A 12,461-nucleotide genomic window follows, 5' to 3' on the forward strand; every position below is an offset into this window, starting at 1 on the left:
ACTATCTGATAGTGGAGCTAAGAGGTTGTCTACTTGTGGTTTCTCTTCATCATCTTCAGTCTTCACAGAGAGAATACTCAGTGGAAACTTGGTGTAATCAGCTTCCTCTCGTCCTAGAAGACACTCTCCCTCCTGAGTGATGCAGAGTTCCTCCTCTTCCTTTTTAATGCAGGGTGGTTGTGGAGTCTCCTGCTTCAAAGTGGAGCTCCCCCCTAACTGAGGGGAAACTTCTTCTGGATTACTGATCAGCTGCTGGACGTCTGCAAGACACAAAAACACACTTTCTTCTATGTACTGAATGTGTGTGTAGTAGGGTTGTACAGTATACTGCTACTAATAAAGTATCGTGGTACTAATCAATTGAAATCGGTACTATAGCACCTTTGAAAAGTACCGGTACCGTTCTTTCACCTGAATGCTGCTGTGAGGCGGTGACTACAGAGCCGAGGCGCATGATGTTGAGTGTGTCAAAACGCACACACAAAGTGCATACAAGCAATAACATGGTGGAGAGGAAGAAAGGCAACAAAGGACAATTCTACTGGTTAATAAAGAGGGTGCGTGGAGTGCAATATGGAGGTATTTGGGCTTCTAAACTAACTATAAAGGTGACACTTTAAACAGGGAGCCGCCGCTCTGCAAGGGTTGCTTTACACCTTTCCTGTTTGTGGGCTCCCAGACCGTGGTCAAGGAGCGCAGGGGAGACGTTCCCTCCAGGGCCCATGTTGTGTCGGGGGTAACACTGGGTCCATAAAGCTCCGCTCTTTGGTCGGAAGGACGAGGCCGTCGATTAGTTACAACTTGCTCACTTTATTTATTATTTCCACAGGGCACAAGCGGACATCCACCATGCTATTAACACTCCTGCACATGCTACCACTACCTCTCCTTACTCGCCCACTCACTTACTCAGCCCACATACTGCCACTCTTAAAGGTGCACACACACATACACTACTCTCACAACAGCTGCTTTAAAACACGCCTCGCCAAATGTGGTGATTAGTATTACCACATTTGCTTCAGACTTGGGTCAACATTTAAATAATAAGCATTCAGATCTGCACAAGGAGTTTAAATAGTGACAGGTATAATGTAGTTGTTACACCTGTCCTGCTGCTCTCTCTTTACTCGCCCGCTCACGTCACTCAGACAACACGTTGACATTCTCACAAACACACATACTACTCTCATAAGTTAACCAGCTCCCCTGCTGTGCACATGTACAAAACCCAAAAGCAGTTAAGTTGTCACGTTGTGTAAATGGTAAATAAAAAGAGAATACAATGATTCGCAAATCCTTTTCAACTTATATTCAATTGAATAGACTGCAAAGACAAGATATTTCATGTCCGAACTGAGAAACAGGGTGGTTGAGTGTTTCGGGGATGAACGAGGGGTACCGGACACATTATTGTCCCAAACAAATGTTCCTTCTCCTCACAATGACAACATTTCACTCACATTTATGTCCATTTCCGTGAAATTCTGCGTTTACTAGCAGATTCTGTTGTAGTGGCCAATTCTGGGGGTTACATTAAAGTGAAAATCATGTGGTCTTACTTTTTTGTTGAGTTCAGTGATTACAGATTAGACATACTAGCACTGTGTCAAATAAAAAGTAGCACATTCTAGTAGACATGGTCTTTCTTTCAATCATACACTCACTCATCCCTTTAACCGTTACAGGCTCAAGAATTTACATGCACGTTCCGCGGGCTGTTCATCTTTTTTTACAATAACATGTTTATGATCGTGTCATGTCTTAAATGAAGTTGAGATTAAAATGGGATTAATTGTCCAGCCCTACTAAGAACTAGGAAATACAATTAAAAAATGCTCAAAATCAAATCCTGGCGCAACAACATCATTTTAAAGGCCTACTGAAAGCCACTACTAGCGACCACGCAGTCTGATAGTTTATATATCAATGATGAAATCTTGAATTGCAACACATGCCAATACGGCCGGGTTAACTTATAAAGTGCAATTTTAAATTTCCCGCCACACTTCCGGTTCAAAACGCCTTTGGAGGATGACGTATGCGCGTGACGTAGCCAGTTTAACAGAGGTATGGCTTCCCCATTGAAGCCAATACGAAATAGCTCTGTTTTCATCTCATTATTCCACAGTATTCTGGACATCTGTGTTGGTGAATCTGTTGCAATTTGTTCATTGCATTATGGAGAAAGAAGCTGAGCAAGCAAAGAAGAAAGTCGGTGCGAAGCGGAGTATTTTGCGAGGGAAGTCAGCAACACAACACAGTCGGTGTTTCATTGTTTACATTCCCGAAAGATGCAGTCAAGATCGAAGAACTCGGACAGCAGAGACTCTTACCAGGAGGACTTTGACTTCGTTAACAGACGCAGACGCGATACCGTGAGTACGCTTCCAAACATTTGATCGCTTGCTATAACTAGCTCGAGCTAGTAGCTGGGAGCTAGCATAACAAACACCTAGGTGTTTGTTATGCGGGATTAATTTGTGGCATATTAAATATAAGCCTGGTTGTGTTGTGGCTAATAGAGTATATATATGTCTTGTGTTTATTTACTGTTGTAGTCATTCCCAGCTGAATATCAGGTCACCCCCGGCTCTCACAGCATCTTCCCTATCTGAATAGCTTCAACTCCCCACTAGTCCTTCACTTGCACTTTACTCATCCACAAATCTTTTATCCTCGCTCAAATTAATGGGGAAATCGTCGCTTTGTCGGTCCGAATCTCTCTCACTTCTGGCGGCCATCATTGTAAACAATAGGGAACTTTGCGTATATGTTCAACTGACTACGTCACGCTACTTCCGGTAGGGGGAAGCCTTTTTTTTATCAGATACCAAAAGTTGCGATCTTTATCGTCGTTGTTCTATACTAAATCCTTTCAGCAAAAATACGGCAATGTCGCGAAATGATCAAGTATGACACATAGAATAGATCTGCTATCCCCGTTTAAATAAAAAAAATTAATTTCAGTAGGCCTTTAATCTTCCACTAGCTGCTACAGTGTTTACAAGATGGAGGATGACTTCGAGATAGTGGCTGTTATGTCCACTCTAACATCCATCCAATAACTTGATGGACTCCATCAATAACTTAGCTTAGTAATGCGAGCTAAATATTTGAAATGTGGCGTTTGCCAAACATGGGAAGCGCTTGTTTTGCTCTTCCACTTTCTTCATTTGACTTTTGCATTCTTTCATCTCCTCTGATGTGAACTCCACTGCCTTCTTCAAGCTAACAATCATGGCGGCTCTTTCTTTACATTCTTCAACAAAGCCGGCTAATTTCGATTTTAAGGGCTTGAAATAGTTTTCAAAGGACAAAACTTCAAGTCACTCACCTTCATCTTTCGTCTTTATCTCCGTTGGTGATTTGCTGGAAGTTGGTGGCGCTGATTCTCTTTCATGTTCTCTTTTAGCGGACGTCGCCATCTTAGCATAGCAGTAGTCGTCCATCTTCTATCACGTCTTCAATCTTCACTTCAGATATCGCTCCAAACTCAATGCACGTTTCGTGGCTTTGGAAAATGCGAATTGAGATATTTGTTGCTATATTTGCTGTGAATCACATGACTTTAAGATCGTGAATTCGAAGAATCTCCGAACAACCATAGCATGCGGTCTTCTCTTTTTGCTTGGCTTCAAGTACATTTGCGCATGCGCTAAAAGTCCGTAACTTCCGTTTCCTACTCCACATCATTTCTTTTTTTCAAAATAAAGGCAATTTAATCTTATTTTAAAACAATGGTTGGCAAAAGTATCTAACATCAAATAATGGACAACTACTGTTTGAAAATAAAAAATATATATATACAAGCACGTGCACAGACTTTTTCCATGGCTGTTGTTCAAACCAGAAAAAGGGCAAACATCGAGGAAAAAAAATCCTACATTTTAAATACTACAAGAATCAGAAATATTTTTCAAGCTACTTAGTTGTTTTAGTTAAAAACCTTTAGAAAGTCAAAGAATTACTCTGAATAAAGAAGAAAAGCACTAAGAGTGTAGATCTCCACCAGGACCAATCCTATTGTTCAAGTGCTACTAAATTGTGTGCCATCTCATGTGTATCGTGTGCTGCTATGACAATAAACTTCCATGAATCCTGTAAAACACCAGACAGTTAGTAATATGGTTTCACATAAAAATGTTGGTGAAACTGCTCATTTCTACCTAGCGATAGGTGGCTCTAACTGTAGTGCTAATCACTCACCAGCAGAAAGCCCTCATCACACTGCTAATCAATAACTACCATCTTAGGCACTTAACATCACTAATCGCCAGTTAACAGCTATCATGCTAAATGTCAACTATCTTAAATGCAAACATGAAAACAAGACACATTAACGTCTTTCCCCATTACAAACATCATAACACAATCTAAACTTATATGAACACATTACTGTCTGAGCATATAAGATATTCAATTGTGTTACATCACAATTTATTATATTGAAATGAGCCATGTGATTAAGATGGGCACGGTCTGACCAATCACAAGTCAGTAGGAGCTGCTTTGTTCTCGTGTTTGGAGAAAGCGGAAGAGCGATTGTCAGCCTGACATTGATGTGTCTCTGAGAACTGAACACATTTTTATAACTTATAACAAAATGTGTTTATACAGTAACCTGCTCACATGAGTCACATTACAGCAGGGGTGTCAAACTCATTTTAGCTCAGGGGCCACATGGAGGAAAATCTATTTCCACGTGGGCGGGACGGGTAAAATCATGGCATGATAACTTCAAAATACAACAGATTGTTTTCTTTATTTTACTTCAACCCAAAATAGAACGATCACATTCGGAAAATGTACACATCACAAATAATCCTCTTGACAAAACACTTCAAGTTAGTTAAAAATTCTGAGGGAAAAAAATGGTGCATTTTCAAAAACACCTTAAAGAACGCAATGAACTCAAACTTAATCTCAGTGTTTCTATTAAACTTTAAGTCACAACCCATCTAGATTTGAACAAAAAACAAAATAAAGCATGAATAAAAACTATTCTTTCTATCAACTAACTCATTTGTCATTTCCACATATTAATCCTGTGCTAACTCAACAAACCATACACACTGAGGTAGAAACTATTCAAGAGTGTTGAGTTACTTCCTGTCTGACAGACATAATGTGTATTGATAGAAAAATAAAAGCTGTGCAATGTGTGAACAATTTCAACAAAGCACAAATAAAAAGTGAAAAGACTGACAGTATTGCAGTAAATCACACACTGTTCACTTTCTTTACATTTGCACAGAAGACAATCATTTTCACAGAACTATATCAGTGTGCAGTGTCTCATGCTGCATTTTAAGTGGGGTTACTGATTGCTTATTTTACTCCTGTTTTACGTTGGGTGGAGGGGGAGGAGTCACAGCCCCGCTTTACCGTCTACCTCTTGCTTGGTATACTTGCTATGCTATTTGCTTGCCTGACAGAATTGCTAATGTGACATCCAGTGGACACATTTAGAACAGCAGTTTCTTTCATTAAAAATACAGCTGAATTTTACACTTTGCAAACTCATCTCGCGGGCCGGATTGAACCTGTTATGCCCGAATGTCGAGGGAGGTGGGGGTTGGGTTGTGGGTGTTGGGGGTTAATTGTTCATAAGTCTCTGATTTGTACATCAACCAGTCTGAGGAGTAAAAGTTGGCAGTTTGTTATGCAAACAGTTACCCAGCATCACTTATGCGTCAACGTCAGTTTTGATACATCTCAACTTTGCAGTGAAAAAGGGTGTAGTGCAGGTTTTTGAGCGTGCACAAACTTGACACATGAGGCCCCAGGACTGAAGAAGGAGTAACCAAGCACTTGAAGCATCATCTATCTTACTGTTCAGCAATGTTTCAGATACAGAGAAGACATGGGGTCATGAGTGGATAAGATTATGCTCCAAATAATCCAAGTTTGTATGAATACCTCAGATATTTGTGAAAGAAGCAGTGAGGAGGTCCTGGGTAGGGTGGATGTCACCACATATGAGCAACATACCACAAACTAAACAGCTAATAGGTTATTTTCCCTTGTGTGTTCTTATGTGTTTTACTGCATCTGCTTTATGTGGGAACCTTTTACAGCACACAGAACAACTAAATGGTTTTCCTCCAGCGTGTGTTCTCATGTGTCGCCACAAAGAGCTGTTATGACAAAAGCTGTTGCCACAAACTGAACAATTAAAGGGTTTTTCACAAGTGTGTGTTCTCATGTGTTTAGTCAAACTGCTCTTAAAAGAAACGCTTTTGCCACAAACTGAACACTTAAAGGGTTTTTCACCTGTGTGTGTTCTCATGTGTTGAGTCAAAATGCTCTTAATAGAAAAGCTTTTGCCACAAACTGAACACTTAAAGGGTTTTTCACCAGTGTGTGTTGTCATGTGTTTAGTCAACCTGCTCTTGGAAGAAACGCTTTTGCCACAAACTGAACAATTAAATGGTTTTTCACCTGTGTGTGTTGTCATGTGTCGAGTCAAAGAGCCACTTCGAGAAAAGCTTTTGCCACAAACTGAACAATTAAAGGTTTTTTCACCTGTGTGTGTTCTCATGTGTTGAGTCAAAGAGCCATTTTGAGAAAAGCTTTTGCCACAAACTGAACAATTAAAGGGTTTTTCACCTGTGTGTGTTCTCGTGTGTCGAGTCAAAATGCTATTTTGAGAAAAGCTTTTGCCACACACTGAACAATTAAAAGGTTTTTCACCGGTGTGTGTTCTCATGTGTCGAGTCAAATTGGTCTTTGTAGTAAAACTTTGACCACAAACTGAGCAGCTCAAACATGTTTTACCTCTCTTCTTTGTAGAGCATTCAGAGTGTTTGTTGTCAGTGTGAGTCCTCATATCACCTTCACAGTCTGTATCGCTGCTCAAAGGTTCTTCAACCTCGTCTTCAGCCTCACTATCTGATAGTGGAGCTAAGAGGTTGTCTACTTGTGGTTTCTCTTCATCATCTTCAGTCTTCACAGAGAGAATACTCAGTGGAAACTTGGTGTAATCAGCTTCCTCTCGTCCTAGAAGACACTCTCCCTCCTGAGTGATGCAGAGTTCCTCCTCTTCCTTTTTAATGCAGGGTGGTTGTGGAGTCTCCTGCTTCAACGTGGAGCTCCCCCCTAACTGAGGGGAAACTTCTTCTGGATTACCGATCAGCTGCTGGACGTCTGCAAAACATTGCAAAAATGTTCACCACTGTGTTACATGGCCTTTCCTTTGAACAACACTCAGTAAAGGTTTGGGAACTGAGGAGACACATTTTTGAAGCTTCTCAGGTGGAATTCTTTCCCATTCTTTCTTGATGTACAGCTTAAGTTGTTCAACAGTCCGGGGGTCTCCCTTGTGCTATTTTAGGCTTCATAATGCGTCACACATTTTCAATGGGAGACAGGTCTGGACTACAGGCAGGCCAGTCTAGTACCTGCACTCTTTTACTATGAAGCCACGCTGTTGTAACACGTGGCTTGGCATTCCATTCCATCCATCCATTTTCTACCGCTTATTCCCTTCGGGGTCGCTGGGGGCGCTGGAGCCTATCTCAGCTACAATTGGGCGGAAGACGGGGTACACCTTGGACAAGTCGCCACCTCATCGCAGGGCCACACAGATAGACAGACTCACATTCACACAATAGGGCCAATTTAGTGTTGCCAATCAACCTATCCCCAGGTGCATGTCTTTGGAGGTGGGAGGGGCCTATCCCCAGGTGCATGTCTTTGGAGGTGGGAGGGGCCTATCCCCAGGTGCATGTCTTTGGAGGTGGGAGGAAGCCGGAGTACCCGGAGGGAACCCACGCAGTCACGGGGAGAACATGCAAACTCCACACAGAAAGATCCTGAGCCCAGGATTGAGCCCAGGACTACTCAGGACCTTCGTATTGTGAGGCAGATGCACTAAGCCCTCTGCCACCGTGCTTGGTATAGTCTTGCTGAAATAAGCAGGGGCGTCCATGATAACGTTGCTTGGATGGCAACATATGTTGCTCCAAAAGCTGTATGTACCTTTCAGCATTAATGGTGCCTTCACAGATGTGTAAGTTACCCATGTCTTGGCCACTAATACACCCCCATACCATCACACATGCTGCCTTTTACACTTTGCGCCAAGAACAATCCAAATGGTTCTTTTCCTCTTTGTTCGACGTCCACAGTTTCCAAAACCAATTTGAAATGTGGACTCGTCAGACCACAGAACACTTTTCCACTTTGCATCAGTCCATCTTAGATGAGCTCGGGCCCAGCGAAGGCGGCGGCGTTTCTGGGTGTTGTTGATAAATGGCTTTTGCTGTGTTTCTGGGTGTTGTTGATAAATGGCTTTTGCTGTGCATAGTAGAGTTTTAACTTGCACTTACAGAAGTAGCGACCAACTGCAGTTACTGGCAATGGTTTTCTGAAGTGTTCCTGAGCCCATGTGGTGATATCCTTTACACACTGATGTCAGTTTTTGATGCAGTACCGCCTGAAGGATCCAAGGTCACGGGCATTCAATGTTACGTGCGGTGATTTCTCCAGATTCTCTGAACCTTTTGATGATATTATAGACCTGAGATGGTGAAATCCCTAAATTCTCTGCAATAGCTGGTTGAGCAATGTTGTTCCTAAACTGTTGGACAATTTGTTCACATATTTGTTGTCAAAGTGGTGACCCTCCCCCCATCCTTGTTTGTGAATGACTAAAACTAAAAAAGATCATATCTATCTGAAAGAAGTCAGTAGTTAAGAAGAAGAGGACTTTTTTAGATATTAAATGCAAGAAATTTGATCCACTTTCTGTACAACTGCAATGATCATTTTATTTACTTTGTTTTTGACACAGTTTGTCCATTAAATAATAACTGTCATCTAGTATACATTTATACAACATTAATTTTGAGTAGTTTTTGAAAATGTTCAGTGACTTTGTAAAAATGTCAGTAAAACTCCATGTCACAATATTACAATAGACTATTGTATCGTGACTCAAGTACCGTGATACATAGTTTATTGTGAAGTCCTTTCCAATACCTCGTCTAGAGCTGGACAATTATGGCAAAACATAATAATCACAATTATTTCGAGTGATTTTGGAATCATGATAAATAACACCATTTTTTTATTAATTTGAAAACATAAAAACATTATCACCAAAACTCAATTTTAAATATAATCTAAAAGAACAACCAGATATACATTAGTAACAAATAAATAACGCGTAAAATAACAATCATAGTAACAATAAATTAAAACGACTATAGCAATATGAAAAACTAATCTAATTCAGGTTTTCTGTTTACATTTTTCTGTATGCCGTTTCTTACCTCTCACACTTATGTTACACAATAGATTGTTTGCTTTTTGTGTCATGAAGAACATTTTCTAAAATCAATCAACCAATCAATCAATCAAAGCGGAAAGTGTGAGTTTTGAGAAAACTCGAGGCTGTAAAATAAGGAAAGCCTCTCAAGTTGCGACTGCCTTCCTGTTTGTACATTGATCTTACATCGTGATGCCGTTCACAACAACACAAGAAGTGTTTTGTGGTGTGTGGATTGTTCTTGCTAGCTTTAGCTTCATAGTTTAGTCGCTGTTGCAAGTGGCCGTCTCCACATTGTTTAGTTCAGGACAGGGTGGTTGAGTGTTTCGGGGATGAACGAGGGGTACCGGACACATTATTGTCCCAAACAAATGTTCCTTCTCCTCACAATGACAACATTTCACTCACATTTATGTCCATTTCCGTGAAATTCTGCGTTTACTAGCAGATTCTGTTTTAGTGGCCAATTCTGGGGGTTACATTAAAGCGAAAATCATGTGGTCTTACTTTTTTGTTGAGTTCAGTGATTACAGATTAGACATACTAGCACTGTGTCAAATAAAAAGTAGCACATTCTAGTAGACATGGTCTTTTTTTCCAATCATACACTCACTCATCCCTTTAACCGTTACAGGCTCAAGAATTTACATGCACGTTCCGCGGGCTGTTCAACTTTTTTTACAATAACATGTTTATGATCGTGTCATGTCTTAAATGAAGTTGAGATTAAAATGGGATTAATTGTCCAGCCCTACTAAGAACTAGGAAATACAATTAAAAAATGCTCAAAATCAAATCCTGCCGCAACAACATCATTTTAAAGGCCTACTGAAAGCCACTACTAGCGACCACGCAGTCTGATAGTTTATATATCAATGATGAAATCTTAACATTGCAACACATGCCAATACGGCCGGGTTAACTTATAAAGTGCAATTTTAAATTTCCCGCCACACTTCCGGTTCAAAACGCCTTTGGAGGATGACGTATGCGCGTGACGTAGCCAGTTTAACAGAGGTATGGCTTCCCCATTGAAGCCAATACGAAATAGCTCTGTTTTCATCTCATTATTCCACAGTATTCTGGACATCTGTGTTGGTGAATCTGTTGCAATTTGTTCATTGCATTATGGAGAAAGAAGCTGAGCAAGCAAAGAAGAAAGTCGGTGCGAAGCGGAGTATTTTGCGAGGGAAGTCAGCAACACAACACAGTCGGTGTTTCATTGTTTACATTCCCGAAAGATGCAGTCAAGATCGAAGAACTCGGACAGCAGAGACTCTTACCAGGAGGACTTTGACTTCGTTAACAGACGCAGACGCGATACCGTGAGTACGCTTCCAAACATTTGATCGCTTGCCCGTACGTGCGTGACACGTACGTAACTTTGGTTAAATATATAAGCTTTATGAACCTTGGGTTAGGTGAACGGTCCTTTGGGCTGAGTGAGTGTGTGTGTTGTGCAGGTGTTTGAATTGTATTCGCGGGTTTTATGGACGGGATCCCGTCCATATACCGCTCGAGCTATAACTAGCTCGAGCTAGTAGCTAGGAGCTAGCATAACAAACACCTAGGTGTTTTTATGCGGGATTAATTTGTGGCATATTAAATATAAGCCTGGTTGTGTTGTGGCTAATAGAGTATATATATGTCTTGTGTTTATTTACTGTTGTAGTCATTCCCAGCTGAATATCAGGTCACCCCCCGCTCTCACAGCATCTTCCCTATCTGAATAGCTTCAACTCCCCACTAGTCCTTCACTTGCACTTTACTCATCCACAAATCTTTTATCCTCGCTCAAATTAATGGGGAAATCGTCGCTTTGTCGGTCCGAATCTCTCTCACTTCTGGCGGCCATCATTGTAAACAATAGGGAACTTTGCGTATATGTTCAACTGACTACGTCACGCTACTTCCGGTAGGTGCAAGCCTTTTTTTTATCAGATACCAAAAGTTGCGATCTTTATCGTCGTTGTTCTATACTAAATCCTTTCAGCAAAAATACGGCAATATCGCGAAATGATCAAGTATGACACATAGAATAGATCTGCTATCCCCGTTTAAATAAAACAATTTCATTTCAGTAGGCCTTTAAACTTTCACTAGCTGCTACAGTGTTTACAAGATGGAGGATGACTTCGAGATAGTGGCTGTTATGTCCACTCTAACATCCATCCAATAACTTGATGGACTCCATTAATAACTTAGCTTAGTAATGCGGGCTAAATATTTGAAATGTGGCGTTTGCCAAACATGGGAAGCGCTTGTTTTGCTCTTCCACTTTCTTCATTTGACTTTTGCATTCTTTCATCTCCTCTGATGTGAACTCCACTGCCTTCTTCAAGCTAACAATCATGGCGGCTCTTTCTTTACATTCTTCAACAAAGCCGGCTAATTTCGATTTTAAGGGCTTGAAATAGTTTTCAAATGACAAAACTTCAAGTCACTCACCTTCATCTTTCGTCTTTATCTCCGTTGGTGATTTGCTGGAAGTTGGTGGCGCTGATTCTCTTTCATGTTCTCTTTTAGCGGACGTCGCCATCTTAGCATAGCAGTAGTCGTCCATCTTCTATCACGTCTTCAATCTTCACTTCAGATATCGCTCCAAACTCAATGCACGTTTCGTGGCTTTGGAAAATGCGAATTGAGATATTTGTTGCTATATTTGCTGTGAATCATATGACTTTAAGATCGTGATTTCGAAGAATCTCCGAACAACCATAGCATGCGGTCTTCTTTTTGCTTGGCTTCAAGTACATTTGCGCATGCGCTAAAAGTCCGCAACTTCCGTTTCCTACTCCACATCATTTTTTTTTTCAAAATAAAGGCAATTTAATCTTATTTTAAAACAATGGTTAGTAAAAGTATCTAACATCAAATAATGGACAACTACTGTTTGAAAATTAAAAAAATATATATATACAAGCACGTGCACAGACTTTTTCCATGGCTGTTGTTCAAACCAGAAAAAGGGCAAACATCGAGGAAAAAAAATCCTACATTTTAAATACTACAAGAAACACAGAAATATTTTTCAAGCTACTTAGTTGTTTTAGTTAAAAACCTTTAGAAAGTCAAATATTTACTCTGAATAAAGAAGAAAAGCACTAAGAGTGTAGATCTCCACCAGGACCAATCCTATTGTTCACTTGCTACTAAATTGTGTGCCATCTCATGTGTTGCTATGACA

General features: G+C 40.6%; 1 protein-coding gene across 1 annotated transcript; it reads right to left on the minus strand.

The window, feature by feature from the left end:
* Positions 1–5,711: 5,711 nt before the first annotated feature.
* Positions 5,712–12,006, minus strand: LOC133632260 (zinc finger protein OZF-like). The gene is made up of 2 exons (XM_062024602.1): positions 11,723–12,006; positions 5,712–7,149 (listed from the first exon to the last, which is right to left on the minus strand). The coding sequence occupies exons 1-2, from the start codon at positions 11,835–11,837 to the stop codon at positions 6,017–6,019; spliced, it is 1,248 nt and encodes a 415-aa protein (XP_061880586.1). The 5' UTR covers positions 11,838–12,006; the 3' UTR covers positions 5,712–6,016.
* Between the last annotated feature and the right edge of the window lie 455 nt (positions 12,007–12,461).

This window comes from Entelurus aequoreus, linkage group LG17 (genome assembly GCF_033978785.1).
Source record: "Entelurus aequoreus isolate RoL-2023_Sb linkage group LG17, RoL_Eaeq_v1.1, whole genome shotgun sequence".
Taxonomy (NCBI): domain Eukaryota; kingdom Metazoa; phylum Chordata; class Actinopteri; order Syngnathiformes; family Syngnathidae; genus Entelurus; species Entelurus aequoreus.

What these genes read in the sequence shown, in the direction of transcription:
- LOC133632260 (XM_062024602.1), bottom strand. Translation starts at nt 11,837, where the DNA reads ATGGACGACTACTGCTATGCTAAGATGGCGACGTCCGCTAAAAGAGAA. An exon ending in GATAAAGACGAAAGATGAAG is followed by an intron (nt 7,150 to 11,722) that starts GTGAGTGACTTG and finishes AATGTTTTGCAG; the next exon opens with ACGTCCAGCAGCTGATCGGT.